General features: G+C 48.7%; 1 protein-coding gene across 1 annotated transcript; it reads left to right on the top strand.

Annotated features, from left to right (window-relative positions):
• The first annotated feature begins 6,218 nt into the window (after positions 1-6,218).
• On the top strand, positions 6,219-19,693 carry HBEGF (heparin binding EGF like growth factor). The gene is made up of 6 exons (XM_002806593.5): positions 6,219-6,539; positions 6,738-6,911; positions 9,998-10,175; positions 16,718-16,873; positions 17,811-17,901; positions 18,274-19,693. Exons 1-5 carry the CDS (start codon positions 6,494-6,496, stop codon positions 17,881-17,883), a joined length of 627 nt encoding a protein of 208 aa, XP_002806639.1. The 5' UTR covers positions 6,219-6,493; the 3' UTR covers positions 17,884-17,901; positions 18,274-19,693.
• The last annotated feature ends 906 nt before the right edge of the window (positions 19,694-20,599 follow it).

Genomic DNA, 20,599 nt, shown 5'->3' with positions numbered 1-20,599 from the left:
AGGCTCAAGTTATCATAATCAAGCTTTTTACCGTTATAAGTGTTTGGTAGGACACTCAAAAGCAGTCAGGTAATTTCCTGACCCCTTTTTCTCCCAAATGCCTGAGGACTGGTCAGTCAGTGGCAACTAAATTCCTGGAATGTCCACTAAGGGGCAGTATCTCTTTCTTTGTGAACCATTGTCTTAGACCAACCCTTGGTTATGAAAATGAGCAAATAAATGGGTAATGTGAAATTGTTAAATTGCAGCTCTGTGATTGCATTTCTAAGAGGAACTGAACTTGTACATTCCTGGTACAGAATGTGATGTGACCACATTCCAAGGTTAAGCACCGGAAAAGTTAACAGGAGCTCTGACCTATTTATATTGGGCTTTTCATTTTGCCAAGCACTTCAGAGATGCTATCTCCTTCAGTTGTCACAGGAACCTCCTAAGTAAATTGTTCTTGTCCCCACTTATAGATGAAGAAGGTGAGACACAGAGAGAAAGTTTATCACACCAGACACTGTTGATTGTTATAAAATTGTCTGCCCAAGTTTTTAATTTTTATTTTTTTTATTTTAAGACAGTGTCTCACTCTGTCTCCCAGGCTGTAGTGCAGTGCTGCGATCTTGGCCCATCGCAACCTCCGCCTCCCAGTTTCAAGTGATTCTCCTGCCTCATCCTCCTGAGTAGCTGGAATAACAGGCGCCCGCCACCACGCTTGGCTAATTTTTGTATTTTTCGTAGAGATGTGATTTCGCCATGTTGGCCAAACTGGTGTGGAACTCCTGACCTCAGGTGATTCGCCCACCTCAGCCTCCCAAAGTGCTGGGATTACAGGTGTGAGCCACTGTGCTCAGCCTCCTCAAGTCTTCTTTCAGCAAACAATTCATGATGGACATCACTGACCAGTGCCTGAATGCAGGGTAATTGTTTCAAGTTCTCATTTTTCACATAAGGAAACTGAGGCTTTACGAGAGAGGTGGGTTGTGTACTGAGGGAGGAATCACTTCCTCTCTATGCTGGCAGACAGCCATCTGTGTTAGGGAATGGCTGTAAGTGCAAAGTCCTGGGTCTGGAGATGTTAATCATTCAGAGTCACAAAAATGGGCCCCAAAATAGAGAAGGATGGTTTGGGATCCAGCACATTATAAATATTCCTTCCTCAACATCTTCTGGAGATGACAAGGATTCCTGAAACCCTCTCATCTCCAAAAGCCTCTCCCTGTCTCATCCATTCCTATCCATCCTATTCAAATGGATCCTAGCCCCAAACAATCAGACAGCAGAGCCTGTCTATCCCTGAGTGTGCATGAAGCACGCTACTTCCAGGTGCCCCATCAGCATAAGGAGGTACACAGGGACTCCAAAAGGCACGCCTGAGTTCTAATCTAATCCAGTTGTATGCCCCAAACTGCTTGATTAACTGACTCACATGGGGTGAGAGAAGCTAGCCTGGGGCAAGGAGCAAGGACCCCTCATCCTGCTTTTCCAAGTTTGGGTAACTCTGGGCTCATGGTCAGATCTACCCTCAATGGAGGTGCCCTTCTTTACCCCTCTCCCCAACCCAGCAGAGCTCAGGGGCTGTGCAGGAGTCACTTCTGGTCAGAGGGCAATGAGCAGGCAGTTGAATTCTCTCCCTCAGGGGGCAAATACTTCCCTCTGAGCTCTAAGCCTGAGTTGCTTTTTTGGGTTGAGGTTTCCAAAACTCTGGGGGGCCTTGCAGATCTAGCATCTCTTCAATAAGCATGGCCAGCTCCCAGAAGGGACCACTTCATCTCTGAGGATGGCTAGCTCATGATAAACCAACATTTTATTCAAATTCCCACTTAAAAAGAAAAAGGAAAGAAAGCAAAGGAAAGAATTTGGTCATAATAACAGCTGTCATTGAGTAAGTACCTACTATGTGCCAGGCATTATATTCTGCTTTACACACATGATCGGATTGAATCATCACAAGAGCCCTATAATAATAACTACTATTATGATTCCCATTTTTCAGATGAGCAAACTGTAGGTAAGAGAAATTGAATAACATGTTCAAAGTTAGAAAGGAAAAAAAAAGAACCAAAATTTGAACCCCCAAGTATCTGACTCCCAAGAGTATCCATTTCACTAGCTGCCCTGCTATCCTTACCTAATTCTCCTTCCAGCCTAGTGAGGCAGAGATTCTTATCATTATCCCTCAGGACAGATGAAGGACTGAACCTCAGTAAAACTGATAATGTTGCAGAAGCATAGAGAGGGCGGCTGTCGTCTCATCCATTTGAGTGTTGAGTTTAGGAGAGCACAAGCCCAAGTGAACTAGTAGGTTATGAATTGAGGCTGAGGCACTTACTAGCTGGGTGACCTTGGGATGTTACCTTTTTAAGCTTCAATCCTTTTTTTTTTTTTTTGAGACGGAGTTTCACTCTTGTTACCCAGGCTGGAGAGCAATGGCGCTATCTGGGCTCACTGCAGCCTCCACCTTCCGGGTCCAAGGGATTTTCCTGCCTCAGCCTCCGGAGTAGCTGGGATTACAGGCATGCACCATCATGCCTGGCTACTTTTTTTTTTTTTTTTGTATTTTTAGTAGAGATGGGGTTTCTCCATTGGTCAGGCTGATCTCGAACTCCCAACCTCAGGTGATCAGCCTGCTTTGGCCTCCCAAAGTGCTGGGATTACAGGTGTGAGCCACCATGCCCAGCACTTCAATCCTTTAAAATGCAAATGATGATAACAGAGTCTAGTTTTAGGAACATTGTGAGGATCAAGCAAGATAATGCATGTGCAGTGTTGAGCACCAGAGAACTGTCACTACTGAAAGCTCCTCTGCCTCGGAGGTTCAGATTTTTTTCAGATGTTTGGAGTGTTATCCTGATTAATCATGTACACCAGTGCTTCTGAATGTGGCTGAGGTCAGAATTATCAGCCTGAAGTACACATATTCAGGCCCCACCCCAGGAGATTTTTATTTAGGAGGACTAGGGTAAAGCCGAGGGATCTTTATTTTTAATAAATTCCCATGGCTGGGCACTATGGCACATGCCTATAAGCCCAGCACTCTGGGAGGCCGAGGCAGGAGGATCACTTGAGCCCAGGAGTTCAAGGCTGCAGTGAGTTAAGATCGCATCACTACTCTCCAGCCTTGGCAACAGAGTGAGACCCTGTCTCAAAAAAGGTAATAATAATAATAATTTCCAGGTTTGGGGGAACCAATCTAGTAGTATAGACATCTCAAGCACCATGGAGAAGGAAATCTGATTGGTTCTCTTCAAGTCTCCTTCTCTCCTTTCTTGTCCCCATTAACACCCTTTTCTTCCAGGTCCTCCACACTGGTGAGCAAGTGCTGTCTCCAGATCAAGAACTCTGGCCCTAGCAATGAGTCAGCAGCACTCGGAGTCCCATGGAGCCTGCCTTTCCAGAGGCCCAGGAACCCGACCTGGGCTGGGAAGCAGGATGCCAGGGTTTCTGCTCTGCACTTGTCCCCTTCTGACTCACTGGTGGCCCAGGGCTAATCAGTCTCCAAGCCTCAGTTTGCTCATGGTCAATAGACAGTCAATAAAAGCAGGCTTATCCATCTGAACTCTGCTTTCTTAGGACTGTGTTCCTGGCACTTGACAACCTGACATCAAGAGAGCAGGTGGGGGAGACCTGAGCAGGAGGAGGGGGCGATACGGAGGAATCCTACATGACAGTGCTTGCTCATTGACACCTCATTAGATTCTTGCAATAATGGGGAATAAAATCTAGTGTCTATAACATCCTCTTTTATCTGTTGCTAGCCTTTGTTCCAATATCATCCCACATCTCTTCTTTCTCGGCCTTCTTGCTGTTCCTTGAATGCTCCAAGCTTTTTTCCACTTCAGAGTCTTTGCACTATTTGCATGGCTTGGAATGCTTTTGTCATGGACAATCCCAAGTCTGGTTTCTTCTTCTCATCCAGGTCTCAACTTACATGTCACCTGCTCAGAGAAGGCTTTGCTAATCAGTCATCGAATCTAAAGTGTCATCCTGGGCACTGGAACATATCATCCTACAGCACATCATCAAGTATTTTAACGTTCATCTTAGCAGTTATCACTATAGGATATGTTTTTCCTTGTTTATTTTCTTAATGTGCTGTCTGTCTACTATAGAATATAAGTTCTGTGAAAGCAGGTCCTGGGCTGTCTTATTTATTTTATGTCTCCAGTGCGCCCCCCCCAAATATTCAGTTAATGTTGGTGGAATAACTTAGTTAATGAGGTTGCCTCAGCATGAATTGTGATTCCATTTCTTTACTCAGAGACATCCAAGGTTCTGAGAGGGGAAGTGACTGTCCCAAATTCAATTCAAGCTTTTTATCTTTTTTTCTTTTCAGGCCCTTCCCATAAAACCTGACACACAAACCTAGCTGGGGTGAGGCTCCAGGTGTGATGAAAGTTTGGAGTTGCCCCATGAATGGGTCTGAGGCTGATGTGGGGGTGAGAAGGCGGAAGGACAGAGCATTCAAAGGGAGACAGGCAGGCTGGGACAGGAGAGCAGGGTGTGAATCTGGCGAGGGTGGGGGAAAGGGGGTGATTTGACCATGTGTCAGGAAGTGTTTCTCTCCACCCTTCCCTGGGGAGAGCCTTGACCCCAAAGTGGCTTTGTTTTGGGGAAGTAGGTATCTAGGCAGCTGCTGAGGGAGGGCAAAGGCATGGCCTGGGCGGTGACCATGCACTGAGGTCCTAGGCCCGATACTGATCACCCAAAAGGATAATCTAACAGTGGCTCTTAGCCAAATAGGTGACAGGTGAGCTTCCATCTGAAACCAGCCCAGCTATACCATGGAGCCTCAGACCTGGCCTGGGGGAAGGTAAGGGATCTGGGGAAGGGAGAGAAAAGAGGCCTCTAAGGAAATAGAATGGTCAAGTGCCTAGTGATTATTATTAACAGCAACAATAATAATGGGTCACATTTACTGAGAGCTTATACCGTGCCTGGCACTATGCTACTTTTATGTGTTCCCACATTCATTTCTCAAAAAGCTTCCAACGAAGTAGTTATTATTTTTTTCCATTTGAGAGATGTCAAAACTGAGGCTCAGTGAAATTTTCTTGTCCAAGGTCACACAGTAAATAGCAAAGGCAGGATTCAAACTCAGATCTGTAGGATTCCAGTGCACTATGGAAACCTAGGCCTGGGTTGCTGGGGGCAAGTTAAGAGGGCAGGGCCAGATTGACCCCTGCAAAGGTGGGGATAGGGACAGTGGGATAGACTGCGTATAAATAGCAGGCCTGTTTTTATCCCTACACACAGGCAGAATCAGGCAAGAGCTCTATCTGGCACAATTTGAGGGCTCTGAAAGCCAACCCAGCCCTGTGTCAAACAAGTCTCTCCCCAGCACGTCCCTGGAAACTGAAATACCTACTGAGAGACTCATTTCTTTGGATCAGGATAGTGACTCCAGAAGACCCCTGTAAAAGCACAGGGGTTGAAAGAGAAACACTCCGTGCCTGTGAAACAGCAATCTAGGGTAGCCAGCTGGGTCCTATGGGAGGGAGGCTCATTGTTTATGTTGAGGAAAAAGGTGGCAGTCAAAGGCAAGGAAAAGAATAAGGCTTGTTTCACAACCTGTGTCTCTCCAATCTCAGAAGCCTGGGAATTATAATCCATACTTCAAAAATCCTAATGTCCCTGGGGGAAAGATGGGAGGACGCCACTCCAGGCTCTGGGAGAGTACTAACTTCCTTTGCTTTTGCTGGATTGATACCAAGTGCCTGCAACTTCAACTCTGGTTATCTCGGGTTCATGATACAGCTGGCATTCATGCGTCTAAATCTTACATGATAAATGAATTAATTATTATTTGATGCTTGCTATGTTGATAGGCCAAAAGGTGGGCTTCTAAAACTTAGAGGGTGACAGGGATGGAGACCCTTGGTAGAGAGCTGAGACGACCCAAGATGCCAGGCCCCAGACAGGACTCAGCTCGCAGTCACAAGGCTGCAGCGCGACAGGCGTTTGGGGAAAGGTAGGAACCGCTCCCCGCCACCTGCCAGTCAGCAGCCTTACCCACAGTCAGGCCGCGGCTGCCTCGGCCTGGTCCCAAAAAATGTGAGCGCCGCCCCCTCCTCCCGCCCGGTCCGCCGCCGTGGCGGGGTCGGGGGCTGCGCTGCAGGCGCCGCGAGCCTGGCGAGCTTCCCAGCACGGGAGGAGGGAGGGGGCGGCGCCGGGCAGGGCGGGGCTTCGGCGCCTCCCGGAGCCTTATTCCCGGCCGCGCGCCGGGCAGCGCTCATTTCGCCGAAGGAACTACGGTGTCCAAGCTTCTGGCTGGCCTGACCTAGGCGCGCGGGGTCTGGCGAACGCGGCGGGCGGAGTGAGCAAGACAGACACTAAACGAGAGCGAGCTGCGCGCGGGTCGCGGCCAGGCTTGCACGCAGAGGCGGGCGGCGAACGGTGCCCAGAGGAATCTCCTGAGCTCCGCCGCCCAGCTCCGGTGCCAGCGCCCAGTGGCCGCCGCCTCCAAAGTGATTGGTGCCTCGCCGCCTCCACTCGGTGCGGGACCATGAAGCTGCCGCCGTCGGTGGTGCTGAAGCTCTTTCTGGCTGCAGGTAAGAGGACTGCTGACGCCCCCGGAGATCGGGGGGATGGGGGCGCTGTGCTGGGGGCACCGGGGAAGGTCGCCGCAGCGCCCCCGGCACGGGCCACTTGGTGGGGCCCTTGCGCTCTGGCGGAGGGGCGTGGGCATCGATGCGTGTTAGTCGGGGGTCTGGGCGGGTGTCTGATGCGGCCTGGCCCCTCGCCTGCAGTTCTCTCGGCGCTGGTGACTGGCGATAGCCTGGAGCGGCTTCGGAGAGGGCTAGCTGCTGGAACCAGCAACCCGGACCCTCCCACTGGATCCACGGACCAGCTGCTGCCCCTAGGAGGCGGCCGGGACTGGAAAGTCCGTGACTTGCAAGAGGCAGATCTGGACCTTTTGAGAGGTGGGTGTGGAGGCCGTCCATCCTCGGACCCTGGTGGGCTCTTGAAAAATAAACAGATCCAAGATTCTTGCTGTTTGGCCAATACTGTGGGTTGGGGATATTCATGGAGAACCTTGGGGAAAAGCTGATGGGCCTGACGGACACTGGGGGATCCTGGAATATAGGTCCCACTCTCTGTCTTGCCATTGGCCTGGCCTGCTAGATTGCTGCCCTTCTGGGTACTTTGGGGCAAATTGAAAAAGGCAAGTTGTCTTGAGTTTGTTACATTCTTCTTAGGTAAGCTGGGAGATAGGAACAAGGAATGGTTGAGATGCTTTCCCTAGAGTTACTATGTAAAAATGGGTGCCAATTCTAATTCCCTCATCAAAATGACTATTATGTATAAAATAGAGGTAACCGATGAGGAGATGCCCAGGCACATCTATAGAAAATGTGCAATGTTAGCCTCCTCCATCCACCTGTCACCAGATTGGGGAAACAGAAGGGAATGAGAAGCTCTTGGCTGCCGTAGGTGAGGCGGTGAATGGTGAGCACTGGGCCTCTAGGGGGCTGTGTTAAAGTGCTGGGTATCTATGAATGCTACGGGAAACTTGAAGGCTTCCTGAGCACCTTGCATTCCTGAGGAGACTGCAAATGGGAGAGCTGTGTAAGATCCTCCAACCAGCCTCTTTGGCTGTGGGCAAGTACAGGCACAGGGCAGAGTCCAGAGCCTGCCAGCTTTCCTGCCTCCAGACCTGAAGAGATTCTCCAGGGTAGAGCAGGGACTCTGAATGACTATATTTGGTTGGACAGATGCCCACCTGTTCTAGCTCCTCCTGCTCCTCAGCTGCCTTTCTCCCTCCTTCCCAGGAGCTTCCCTTGGGTACTCTCTCTACTTTGTATAAATCAAGCACGTGCTCCAAAACTGAGCCTTGGGCTTCCATGCTTCATCCTCCCCTAGTGGCCCTCTGGGGTTGCCCATGACCTGAACAGCCTGAACTCTTCTGGCCCTCTCCTAGGCTGGGCAGGGCTGGGCTGTGACTCACCCCACCCCCACCCCACACCCACACGACTGCTCCTCATACCTCTGCAGACCTGACTCACTGCTCCTTCTCCACGGCAGGAGCCTGGCTGTCACCCTGCATCTTTTCCCACCCCTTTCTGATTGGCGTGGCCCTCCTGCTTTGCTCTCCTGGAAGCTCTGGTCCCTGGGTTCCTCTGACCACCTGCATCACCTTCTGAGCTCTGAGGTGGCCTGGGACTGGATGAGAGGAAATAAGGGACTGTGGGGTTGCTGGCATCTACTTCTCTAACCTTCTCTTGGCTCTGCTGGGCAAGGACTATTTTTCAAGTCTGGGGATCCTATCACTTAAAATAAATGACTGCTACCATTTATTAAATGCCTACTGTGTTCTAGGCACTTGATATGTTATCCTGGTTAATTTAACACTTACAGCAACCTTTTGAGATAGTTATTCTTCTATCCACATTTGCCTGAGAACCTGAGGTTCAGAGAGGTTAAGTGACTTGCCCACAGTCATATGGCTGAAATTGGAGCACAGGTCTATGGACTTCAGAGCCCATTCATGCCTGGCTCAGCATCTCAGGTGCTCCAGACTTGAGGGAAGGAGGAGATGGGGTGGTGTGAGGCAGCTTGATGTGATGAGGAAGGACATTGGAATGGAGTCCAGAGACCACAGTTCTAATCCCAATTCTGCGTGACCTTGAGTAAATCACTCTGCCTGCCATGATATTCTTTTTTTTTTTTTTTTTTTGAGACAGTCTCACTCTGTCACCCAGGTTGGAATGCAATGGCACGATCTCAGCTCACTGCAATCTCAGCCTCCCGGGTTCAAGCGATTCCCCTGCCTCAGCCTCCCTAGTAGTTGAGATTACAGGCATGCACCACTATGCCCAGCTAAATTTTTGTATTCTTAGTAGAGATGAGATTTTGCCATGTTGGCCAAGCTGGTCTTGAACTCTTGACCTCAGGTCATCTGCCTGCCTCAGTCTCCCAAAGTGTTAGGATTACAGGCGTGAGCCACCATGCCTGGCGTCATGTTATTCTTTGAAGTCACTTCCAGCTTGAGACTCTAAGTCTCTAGTCTAATGTATCATGCTCACTCTTCTGCTAGACTGATGGCTGTAGCCATGGATGTGGGCACCTTTTTCCTGATGGGGGATAAGAGGGTGGGATTGGGCTGATGGGTATAGTCCATGGTCAGTCCCAGCTGGATGTCTGGGTGAGGTTGTTTTTCCCCCAGTCTGTCTGAAGCATGGAAAGAAGGGGAAGTCATCATTGTTCCAGTTCCTTCTGGACAGTTCCTCACTTTCCATTTTTCTATTCCTTGTACACCCTGTACCCCCCAACCCAGAGAGCTATAAACAGGACATTGTGGGTTAAATATGAGTGGATCTTTGAGAAAGTGGATGAGCTGTAAATGGCATAGAGGTTAAATATTTTGCTTGAAGTTGCAAAAGCAAGGCCCTGACTGGGGCTGGTCTGCTTGCTGTTCCTGAGCCAGGCTCTGCCCTGGGCTCACAGTACTAAGGGATGCTCCGGAGGGGACCACCTGAACACATGAACAGTGTTCTTATTTTAGGAGCTCTTCAACCCCAAAATCTCTAGGTACTTTCTCTAGAAGCAATTTTTGAATGTGACGCTGTTTTTCTGCAAGTGGGTCACTGAGTACAGCATCAGGAAATGAGGCCTATTTAAGGCCAAAATAGAACGAAGTGGGCATGGGGGAGTAGGAGATGGGGGTGTAAGGTGGACAGTGGAATGGAGGTGAGGTTGGTAGAATTGCTCAGTGAGCTGCAGTTACTCAACAAAAGCATTGTAAGAATGAGGCTCTTAGGCTGAGATTATGAATGCCTTCCTTGGGACCCACCCTAGCTTCTACTTCCTACTAAGGTTCCCTCTTTCTGGTGGTTCTGCCCAATCTTCCTGCTCTTCCTTCTGCCTCTTGGGAGGCACTGAGCTAAGGGGACCTCCCAGATCTCTGACTTCAGGTGGGATCAAAGAGTATATACTCCTTTTAAGCACTATGCTGTTCTGATCTTCTTCCCAAAGGATCAGACTTTAACAGCGTGCTTTTCTCCTACAGTCACTTTATCCTCCAAGCCACAAGCACTGGCCACACCAAGCAAGGAGGAGCACGGGAAAAGAAAGAAGAAGAGCAAGGGGTTAGGGAAGAAGAGAGACCCATGTCTTCGGAAATACAAGGACTTCTGCATCCATGGAGAATGCAAATATGTGAAGGAGCTCCGGGCTCCCTCCTGCATGTAAGTGCCCCTTCCCCAGGGCTGAATCTCATCGGCACACTTTGTCAGCCTCGTGGCTGTTCCTTGTTGTCACTGTTCCTTGAATTCATAATTTTACCCAGTTTCTTGTCAACCTCTGGGCGGAAGTTGGGAGGAGGGGAAATATATTTTTAGTCAGCGGAAGCCCCCTCCCCGCTATAGGATGCAATTTCCTGTGTTATGGTTTTGTGACACACTTTAATCCTTGGGGACATTTCCTGCTTGCCCAGAAGTGAGCATGCGGCTAGGACAGCTGGCACCTGAAGGCAGGCTCTTTATTCTTGCCTGATGCCCTACTCTGGGAGGGAGAAGCCAGGAGGAAACATGGCAGAGTGGGCTTCCTGTGAATAGAGCTCCTGCAGGAAGGTGGGAGGCACATTTGGATGCATGTTGTGTAGGTATGTGTGTATTTGGGTTTGTGTGCATGTCAGTGTGCAAATGTGGGTTGATTGTAAGGCATGGCAGGACTGTACAGAGAGGGATCATCATGGGGGACAGATTGAGGCCTCTTTCTTCTTTCTTATCCCAGCAAGGGCCAGGAGGTGGGGGACATGGAGAGTACTGGCCTTTGGCCATGGTGTGGGAGAACAATTCCTTTGTGCAGGATTCATAGGAAATGGAACCTGGCCCAGCAGGCATCAGCCCCGGTCAGGCAATATCACCCCTTCCCTGGGGTATGGGTGTGGGCGGAGGGGCTATGGGTTCCTTAGCCTCTCTCCTAAGCCAAACACCCAGCAAACGGCTGCCTTGGCAACCCCTCAGGGATGACAGCACTGCCATGTTCTCTGGCAGGCATAATGTTGCCACTGTGCCTGAGGCCAACACCCCACGTCAGGCTGCAAACATCCGTTCCCTTCCCTGTGGGGAGGCAGGCTCTGGGGACCTTAGGGGGAGACTCTGGGCAGGGCCAAGAGACTGTTGTGTTCACATTGCCTCCAGCTTGTCAAGAAGGTGGCCTGCCTGGCGTCCCTTCTACTGGTGATTGGTGCAGATCCCTTGGCTTTTTAAAGTTCCCTTATTTTGTCTGACACACATAGCAGAGCTGCCCTGTATTTGGCAGTTGGCAGGCAGACCCATCACTCCCCATCATGTCCACGGTCCCTTTTGCATTCTTTCCTATAACATCCTTGTCAGGAGCTTGGTATTAGAGGGGATTGTTTAAGAGAGCCCCCATATATTCTTCCCAAGGTCTTGAAACAGGATGGGAAATGTTGGTCTTAAATTTGTAAAATGGCATCATTAGTTCAGGGTAAAGAAAGTAACTCTGGGTAGTCAAGGTAGATTGAGGCCAGGAATCTATCTGTGCCAGTTTGGTCCTGGGCATTTTGGTAGGTGGATATGGGACTTGCACTGCGTGGTTGAGAGGCCTTATAAAACTGCCTTCTCGGAGCTCTGGACTCGAGTGACCACCTAAACCCAGAGAACTTGAGATGAGTGCCCAGGCCACCTTCCCAGTGGTCCCTAGGGATAGTGATAATTATAATGATGTCATCTCTCCTTTGTCCCAGAGCTTCAGTGTTTATATATGAGTTGAGCCCAACAGGTATGTTGAGCTCCTATTTGGTGGCAGACACTACTTTAGGGGCTGGGGAGATACAGTTTCCTGGGATTTTCAAAAGCCCTCTGCTGAGTAGGCAGGACTTGGTACCTCTACTTGAAAGATGATGAAACTAGAGCCAGAAAATAGGAAGTAATTTGCCTGAGGTCAATAGCTAAATAAGTAGATGGAAACAAGACAGAGTTTCAGGTACTTGACTGGTAGTCCAGTGTGCTTTTTCTGCCCTCAGGCTGCATTGGGTGTTGGCTTTCCTCTTTCTTTTCTTTTTCTTTTTTCTTTTTTAATTGAGACAAAGTCTTGCTCTGTTGCCAGGCTGGAGTGCAGTGGCACGATCTTGGCTCACTGCAACCTCCACCTCCCGGGTTCAAGTGATTCTCCTGACTTAGCCTCCGGAGTAGCTGAGACTACAGCCATGCACCACCACACCCAGCTAATTTTTTGTTTTATATTTTTAGTAGAGACGGGTTTCACCATGTTGACCAGGATGGTCTCGATCTCTTGACCTTGTGATCTGCCTGCCTCGGCCTCTCAAAGTGCTGGGATTATAGATGTTAGCCACCGCCCCTAGCCCTCATCTTTCTTTCCTGTATCTGTCTTTATAAAGTTAGAGCAGCATTTTACAGAGGGCAGAGGGCAGCTGTTGTCCTAGAGGTCTCTTATTCTTTTACTAGCCTAAGAGAACAGCGATCTGATCTGAAAACTTTGTATCAGCTTCCTGGGCAGATTTTCTTTACTTCCTTTTTTTTTTTTTTTTTTGAGGCAGGGTCTTGGTCTGTATCCCAGGCTGGGGTGCAGTAGTGCAATCTTGGTTCATTGCAACCTCCACCTCTTGGTGTCACGTGATTCTCCTGCCTCAGCCTCCTAGGTGGCTGGGACTATAGGCACCTAACACCATGCCCGACTAATAATTTTTGTATTTATAGTGGAGAGGTGGTTTCACTATTTTAGCCAGGTCTTGAACTCCTGACCTCAGGTGATCTGCCCACCTCAGCCTCCCAAAGAGCTGGGATTACAGGCATGAGCCACCTTGCCTGGCCTTTTTTTTTTTTTTTTTTTAAGATGGAGTTTTGCTCTGTTACCCAGGCTGGAGTGCAGTGGTGCAATCTTATCTCACAGCAACCTCCGCCTCCCAGATTCAAGTGATTCTCCTGCCTCAACTTCCCAAGCAGCTGCTATTACAGGTGCATGCCACCACATCTGGCTAACTTTTATATTTTTATAGAGATGAGGTTTCATCACATTGGCCAGGCTGATCTTGAACTCCTGACCCCAAGTAATTTGCCTGCCTTGGCCTCCTAAAGTGCTGGGATTACAGGCATGAGCCACTTCCTGGGCAGATTTTCAGGGGGTGGATTGCATGAACGGACTGGCCCACTGCCTCCTGTCCTTGCTACTCAGGGCAGAAAGCAGCAAGAAGACAAAGAAATCCTGGTTTGGGTGAATGTGACATCTGTGCACCTTCATCTGGGGAACTTTGTGCCTTCTCTTTGCCTCCAGACCCAGGAACCACTAGCCAGGGTGTGTCCAGGCTGCCGTGGTGAGGCTGAGGCTAGCTGGCTTCCTAAACTAGCCCTTTGCAGCCACCATGAACAGGAAAACCCTTTTTGTGTCACCAGCCAAAAGTTGCCCTCAAAGAGTTGTTTCCTGGTATTCCTGACTGGTTGCTGATCCAAAAATTGGCTGCGGAGTTTCCTGTTGCTGGAGGAAACCTGGGGACGCTTGGGCTGAGGAGGACTCAGAGCTGAAGGAAAGACAGGCCAGGGGGCTGTACTTGGCCTCACTGCCCAGGGGCTAAGAAGGAATGGCGAGCCCTCTTCTCTTGGCTCCATCTGACTTGGGCGCCCCATTCCTCAGGCCATGGGCAGTAACCTCTGGAGTTTGATTATGTAATAACTCACACAATGTGAGACTTGGCCTTTACTAAGTCCTTTCATATGTATTACCTCATTTGATCTTTTCACAATACTCTAGTGAGGTAGGCATTTCTTATCCCAGTGTTTTACATGAGGAAACCAATGTTTAAAAAGGTAACGTGACTTGCCCAAGATTATCTGGCTAGAAATAGCAGCTGAACCAGTCTGGAGCTCATGTACTCTGAGTATCCTCCATCCAGACTTGTCCCCTCCACCTCCTGGGGTAAAGGTGGAGAAATCCAGTTTGGAAGATGTCTCTGAACCCTAGAGGGTTCTTGCATCTGCTGTAATACAAGTTCTGAAATGGGTTGCAGGCATGGGTGGGAAGATTGTGTCCTAGTCTGATGGGTGGCTGGCTCTGAACAAGACACAAAATCTTGCCCCTACCCTGGGGTGCTTGGAATGTACTCATCCCCACCTCCTTCCCTGGGGAAGCCAGGAGCTGTCTGCAAAGGGAGGGGGAGGTGGGTAATATTAGGATGTTTACATTATTATCCTTGACTCAGGGTGGGGGGTGGAGGGATTATGTAACTGAATTGCGAGACTCTGAGGCCAAACTTTATTTCTATCATCTGAGTAACTACCTGTGGGGTTTGAATGATGGACTGGAAGTAAAAAACAGACTCAACTTCAGCTTCCCTCCCCCAAGGAGAGCAAAGTCTCTGAAGTATAGACTGCTGGGTTGAATCCTAGCTCTACCACTCACTAGCTTTGTAACCTTGGGCGAGGTATTTAACAAAAGCTAAGCCTCAGTCTGCCTTTAAAATGGGGCTAGTAACTCCTTCACAGAGATGGTTTTAAATGAAACAATCTTTGTAAAGCAGTTAGCACAAAGTACTTGGCTCATGGTAAGCCTTCAATAATTGCTAATTCTTATTTTTTATTATTAAAGTTATGAAAAATAATAATGACATAGTAAGAGAGAAGAGTTAAACTGCCCCCAAGAGCCTATAAGATATGCTTCCTTGGAGTCACCTGCACTGTTCCGCATTGTTCAGAGTGGAAGGAATGATGAATGTGGAATCTGCCAAGACTGGTTCCTAGTCTTAGCCCGGCCACTTTCTAGTTGTGCAACTTTTGGTTAATCACTTAATCTCTCTGACCCTTAATCTTTGCTTTTCCATCTGTAAAATGGGGTAGCACCTGCTTACCAGAATGTTAGGAGGCTCTGAGCTAGTGGATAAGGCTAGTGGCTTGTGAATGGTAAACTGCTGTGCACAAGTGATTTTCCAGGAGTGCTCCTGCAAGTGTCCTCCATGTCCTGGCAGGATAGGGATTGCTTTTTTGCCTACATGAGCTGGTGGGCTAGATACATGGAGAAGCTGCGCAAGGAATTGTGGAGTATGCTGTGTGTATAGTGGGCCTGACCTACATTTATCCTGCAGTGAGGTGGTTTCTCAAAGCACCCAGGAGGAACTAGGGCAGGGAGAGGTACAGGGCAAGAAGGCAGGAATACAGTGCCACCCAGCCTGGCCCCTCTGCCACTGCTAGTTGCGGACAAGTCTGTCTCTTGGATCTTCCCCGGTAGTCCGTCCACAGGAATAAGGGATTCCTTGCTTTGAGGCACCAGAGAGAGCGCCTTCTTCCCAGAGAAAGCACAGCTCAGAAAAGAGGGCCACCAGGTTCTTGGTGCTTCCTTCAGCAGTTGGTAGTCTAAAGTCCCCAGACAGACAGTGCCACTGTACTCCCTGGCTGAACGGTAGGCAGTTGTGGGGTGTGAGCGGGCAAGCACACTGAGCTCAGAGTCAGACAGTCTACATCTACATCTACGTTTCTGCCTTGCTGTGTGACCTTGTGAAAACCACTCCACCTTTCTGTAAAATGGGGCTCCTACCTACATCGAAGGATCTCTGGGATGCTCAGATAAAGGAAAGGATGTGAATGTGCTTCTTCAATTGTAAGCACTTCTGAGTCTTTCTAAGAGCTTCAAGGAAATGCTTTGTGTTAGAAAAGGCAGTTGCCAGCTGGGCACGGTGGCTCATGCTTGTAATCCTAGCACTTTGGGAGGCTGAGGCGGGTGGATCATCTGAGGTCAGGAGTTCGAGATCAGCCTAGCCAACATGGTGAAGCTCTGTCTCTACTTAAAAAATACAAAAATTAGCTGGATGTGGTGGTGGGTGCCTGTAATCCCAGCTACTTGGGAGGCTGAGGCGAGAGAATCTCTTGAACCTGGGAGGCAGAGGTGCAGTGAGCTGAGATTGTGCCATTGCACTCTAGCCTAGGTGATAAGAGTGAAACTCCATCTCAAAAAAAAAAAAACAGGAAAAGAAAAGGAAGTTGCCATGTGATTTATTTCTTGAGTGAGAAGAGCCAAAGGATTGTTTCTGACATTCTTCCATGCTCTGGCAGGGCAGCTGGGCAGAAAGATGTTACTTGATTTGTTTGCTTTGTCCTGTGATGAAGGAGGCCTGGCAGCTCTGCGTTCGGAGGCCAAAGGCCAAAGTTAAGCTCCCAAGATAGGCCCTGCACCCAGGGGGAGCTGGGGTTAAATGAAGGAAACTTGAGAAAAACGACTCCTGGCAGAGGCACAGGGCCTATTAATAGGCTGGGCAGCAGTGGAGAGGGACTGGACGCTGGAAGCATGATGGGCAAGGCTGGGTTTATTTCTGGGTCAGAATGTTGAGGGGCCTCACTGGAGGGAGGCCTTCAATTCAGCCTACCAGCTCTTGTGCCCAAGCCCTCATAAGTGGCTTAAACAGAACGCCTGAATACACATGTCATAAATCAGCCACACGTGGAACAACATATCTAGCTGGGGCCTTCAAGTCCTCCCTTGCTTTTTCCATGCCTGGAGCAGGAATCTCAGCCCAGAGAACCAAAAGGAATGGAAAAGGGGAGAGTGTTAAGTGAGGGAGTAATGCTACGGAGCCTTCAGATGGGCTTTAAAGAGTTTTCTACTGGAGGAGAAGGATGGAGGATGGGCAGGGATCATGGTCAGGGATTGACAGGCTGAGGGTGTGAGGAATGGGGTTTGGCTTATGTAGGTGGGCCATTGCCAAGAGAGACAGGCCAAAGTACTAACTCCATTTCTTTCTTGTTCTGTTTTGAGCTAGCTGCCATCCAGGTTATCACGGAGAGAGATGTCATGGGCTTAGCCTCCCAGTGGAAAATCGCTTATATACCTATGACCACACAACTATCCTGGCCGTGGTGGCCGTGGTGCTGTCATCTGTTTGTCTGCTGGTCATCGTGGGGCTTCTCATGTTTAGGTGAGCGTTGGGGTCCCCTGCAGGCTGTTTCTGCAAATCACTCCCATTCTTCTTCCTCCTGGGCCTTCTCCCTGATGATAACATGCACTTCCCTCAATCTCTCCAAATCATGGGCTAGCTCCGGGGTGTAGATTCTCCAAAAACCTAGTATTTCTGGCATGACGTGAGTCCCATGTCTAGAGCCTAGGGTCAAACTTGCCAGGCCATACCAGGTTCTGCTCCTCACAGGAGTTCTTTTCTTGCCTCTGTGGCCCAGCTACCCACTCATGGAGCCACTTTGTCACCCATTGCTTTCTCCTGACTCTGTTCTTTGGTGGCATTAATATGTGGTTTGGTAGTCAAGGTGTTGGTGGTGCTAGTGGTATATCCTTCCACTTCCAAGGCATCTGGACCTCAGGCCCTGCTGATAATCCAGGTATGCTCTAGCTTGGCGGAGACCTACCAAGCATTCCATGCCTGTTTTCAAGCAGTGCAACTCATCTGTCATGAGACCTGGAACAAATTACTGTCTTTCTGTAATCTTTTTTTTTTTTTTTTTTTTAAAGATGGGGTTTCACCATGAGGGCCAGGCTGGTCTTGAACTCCTAACCTCAGGTGATCGACCCACCTCGGCCTCCCAAAGTGCTAGGATTACAGGCGTGAGCCACAGCGCCCAGCCTGAGGATTGTAATCTTATAGTGACTGCAATCTTTGTCCACCTACCTCATAAGGATGTTGTGAGGATCACATAAATATGGTGAAAGCTCGCAGCCTGCTGTTAAAGACAGGCGTCCCTCAGGGCGGTTGGGCCTTTGACCATAGGTGGGGCTGCCCTACCATCTGGGCTTTTCCAAGTAGTAGAGGAAACCACCATAGCAGAGTTCTTTGGAGGGACCTACTCTGGATCTGCACTTTGTCATAGCAGGCAGGGCTTATTCACAAAACTTATCTTCCTCAGGTACCATAGGAGAGGAGGTTATGATGTGGAAAATGAAGAGAAAGTGAAGTTGGGCATGACTAATTCCCACTGAGAGAGACTTGTGCTCAAGGTAATGCTCCATCCTTTGCCCCTTGACATGATTATCCTTTGTGCCCTGTCCTCGCTCTGCTTCAGTGGGTGCTGAATTCTTCATCTAGGGGTCGAGGGCCAGGCTACTGTGACATTTGGATCCCACTGCAGAATTATTTTCAAAAAGACTCAATGCTTCACTTAGGGTAAAAGTTGCTAGAGAGACACCTAAGAGAGACACCTGAGGGGACAGCTTCTCCCACTCTTGTCCTCTCCTCTTCCCTCCCCTCCTCTGGGTGACAGAGCAAAACCCTGTCTCAAAAAAATTAAAAAATCAAAAAGACTGGACCAGAAAATCTTAAGACCTCTTTAGACTAGACCTGGCTTTAAATGCGTTCCTTTTGTGCTTTAGGAATCGGCTGGGGACTGCTACCTCTGAGAAGACACAAGGTGATTGCAGACTGCAGAGGGGAAGGACTTCACATATAGCCACGAAGACTCCTTTGTCCCTAGTCACTGTCTAGGATTGGGCCTCCCATAATTGCTTTGCCAAAATACCAGAGCCTTCAAGTGCCAAACAGAATATGTTCAATGGGATCTGGGTAAGAAGAAAGCAAAAGCAAGGGACCTTCATGCCCTTCTGATTCCCCTCCACCAGACCCCACCTCCCCTCATAATTTTGTTTAGACGCTTACCTTCTGGATTAGAATGTTGGTTAAATTCCATACGCTCCAGGATCTTTGACTGAAAAAAAAAAGAAGAAGACGAAGAATAAGAAGAAGGAAAGATTTGTGAACTGGAAGAAAGCAACAAAGATTGAGAAGCCATGTACTCAAGTACCACCAAGGGGATCTGCCACTGGGACCCTCCCGCGCTGGATTTGATGAGTTAACTGTGAAATACCACAAGCCTGAGAACTGAATTTTGGGACTTCTACCTAGATGGAAAAATAACAACTATTTTTGTTGTTGTTGTTTGTAAATGCCTCTTAAATTATATATTTATTTTATTCTATGTATGTTAATTTATTTAGTTTTTAACACTCTAACAATAATATTTCAAGTGCCTAGACTGTTACTTTGGCAATTTCCTGGTCCTCCACCCCACATCCCCACAATCTGGCTCAGTGCCACCCACCCTTGCCACAAAGCTGGGATGGTTCTGTGACCCATCTGTAGTAATTTATTGTCTGTCTACATTTCGGCAGCTCTTCCGTGGTCAGAGTGCCACTGGGGGAGCTCTGTATGGTAAGGATGTGGGGGTTGACTTGGTCAGAGCCACTCTATGAGTTGGACTGCAGTATTGCCTAGGCGATTTTGTCTACCGTTTGTGTTTTGAAAGCCCAAGGTGCTGATGTCAAAGTGTAACAGATATCAGTGTCTCCCCGTGTCCTCTTCCTGCCAAGTCTCAGAAGAGGTTGGGCTTCCATGCCTGTAGCTTTCCTGGTCCCTCACCCCCACAGCCCCAGCCCACAGCGTGGGAACTGACTTTCCCTTGTGTCAAGACATTTCTCTTACTCCTGCCATTCTTCTGGTGCTACTCCATGCAGGGGTCAGTGCAGCAGAGGACAGTCTGGAGAAGGTATTAGCAAAGCAAAAGACTGAGAAGGAACAGGAGCTGACTGTTCTTGGTAACTGATTACCTGCCAATTGCTACCGAGAAGGTTGGAGGTGGGGAAGGCTTTGTATAATCCCACCCACCTCACCAAACGATGAAGGTATGGTCCTTTCTGGAAGTTTCTGGTGCCATTTCTGAACTGTTATGACTTGTATTTCCAAACCTGGTTCATATTTATACTTTTCAATCCAAATAAAGATAACCCTTATTCCATAGCCTTTTGTCTGTTTGTTTTAACTGGGAACTGGTTTAACTTAGTTATTTCCTAAGCCCTGACTTGATGTTAGGCTCTATACCAGGCCTATTTATGTATACTCCCACAACAATAATGTGATGCAGGTACTATTACTGTTCCATTTTTCCAGAAGAGGAAACTGAGGCTCAAAATGGTGATGTAACTTGCCTGAGGATACACAACTAATAAGTGACAGAGCTGGGACTACAAGTCTGGCTCCAATTATTTTGTCTTAGTACTTATACCATGTTCTCTCTGAGATAAGAAAGAACAGATCTTTCTCTTTTTTGAGACAGTTTCGCTGTTGTTACGCAGACTGGAGTGCAATGGCACGATCTCGGCTCACTGCAACCTCTGCCTTCTGGGTTCAAGCAATTCTCCTGCCTCAGCCTCCCAAGTAGCTGGGACTACAGGCACGCACCGCCATGCCCAGCTAATTTTTGTATTTTTAGTAGAGAGGGGGTTTCACCTTGTTGACCAGGATGGTCTCGATCTCTTGACCTTGTGATCCACCCACCTCAGCCTCCCAAAGTGCTGGGATTACAGGCTTGAGCCACCGCGCCCGGCCAAGAAAGAACAGATCTTTCATACAGCATGTTTAGCTAGCTGTAATCAGGAAACACATCTACCTATTCAATCAACAGACCCTGGACTCAGGACTTACTCCTATGCTGTAAATATAAACAGGCATCGCTCCTGGCAAGAACAAGATATTTTTGACTTCCCTCTCTTGCTCTATAACCAATCCATCAGCAAATCTTGTCAGCCCTACCTTTAGAATATATGCTGTATGCAACCACTTCTCATCATTGCCACTACCATCACCCAGTCCAATTTAGCATCGTCTCATGTCTGCACTCTTGTGATGGCCTCTGCCTTTCTAGTT

Source organism: Callithrix jacchus, chromosome 2, assembly GCF_049354715.1.
Source record: "Callithrix jacchus isolate 240 chromosome 2, calJac240_pri, whole genome shotgun sequence".
Lineage (NCBI taxonomy): Eukaryota > Metazoa > Chordata > Mammalia > Primates > Cebidae > Callithrix > Callithrix jacchus.
The sequence above is the reverse complement of the archived record's forward strand: the minus strand, read 5'-3'. Positions and strand labels throughout refer to the sequence as shown.

What these genes read in the sequence shown, in the direction of transcription:
- HBEGF (XM_002806593.5), top strand. Translation starts at nt 6,494, where the DNA reads ATGAAGCTGCCGCCGTCGGTGGTGCTGAAGCTCTTTCTGGCTGCAG. An exon ending in AGATCTGGACCTTTTGAGAG is followed by an intron (nt 6,912 to 9,997) that starts GTGGGTGTGGAG and finishes TTTCTCCTACAG; the next exon opens with TCACTTTATCCTCCAAGCCA. An exon ending in GTGGGGCTTCTCATGTTTAG is followed by an intron (nt 16,874 to 17,810) that starts GTGAGCGTTGGG and finishes TATCTTCCTCAG; the next exon opens with GTACCATAGGAGAGGAGGTT.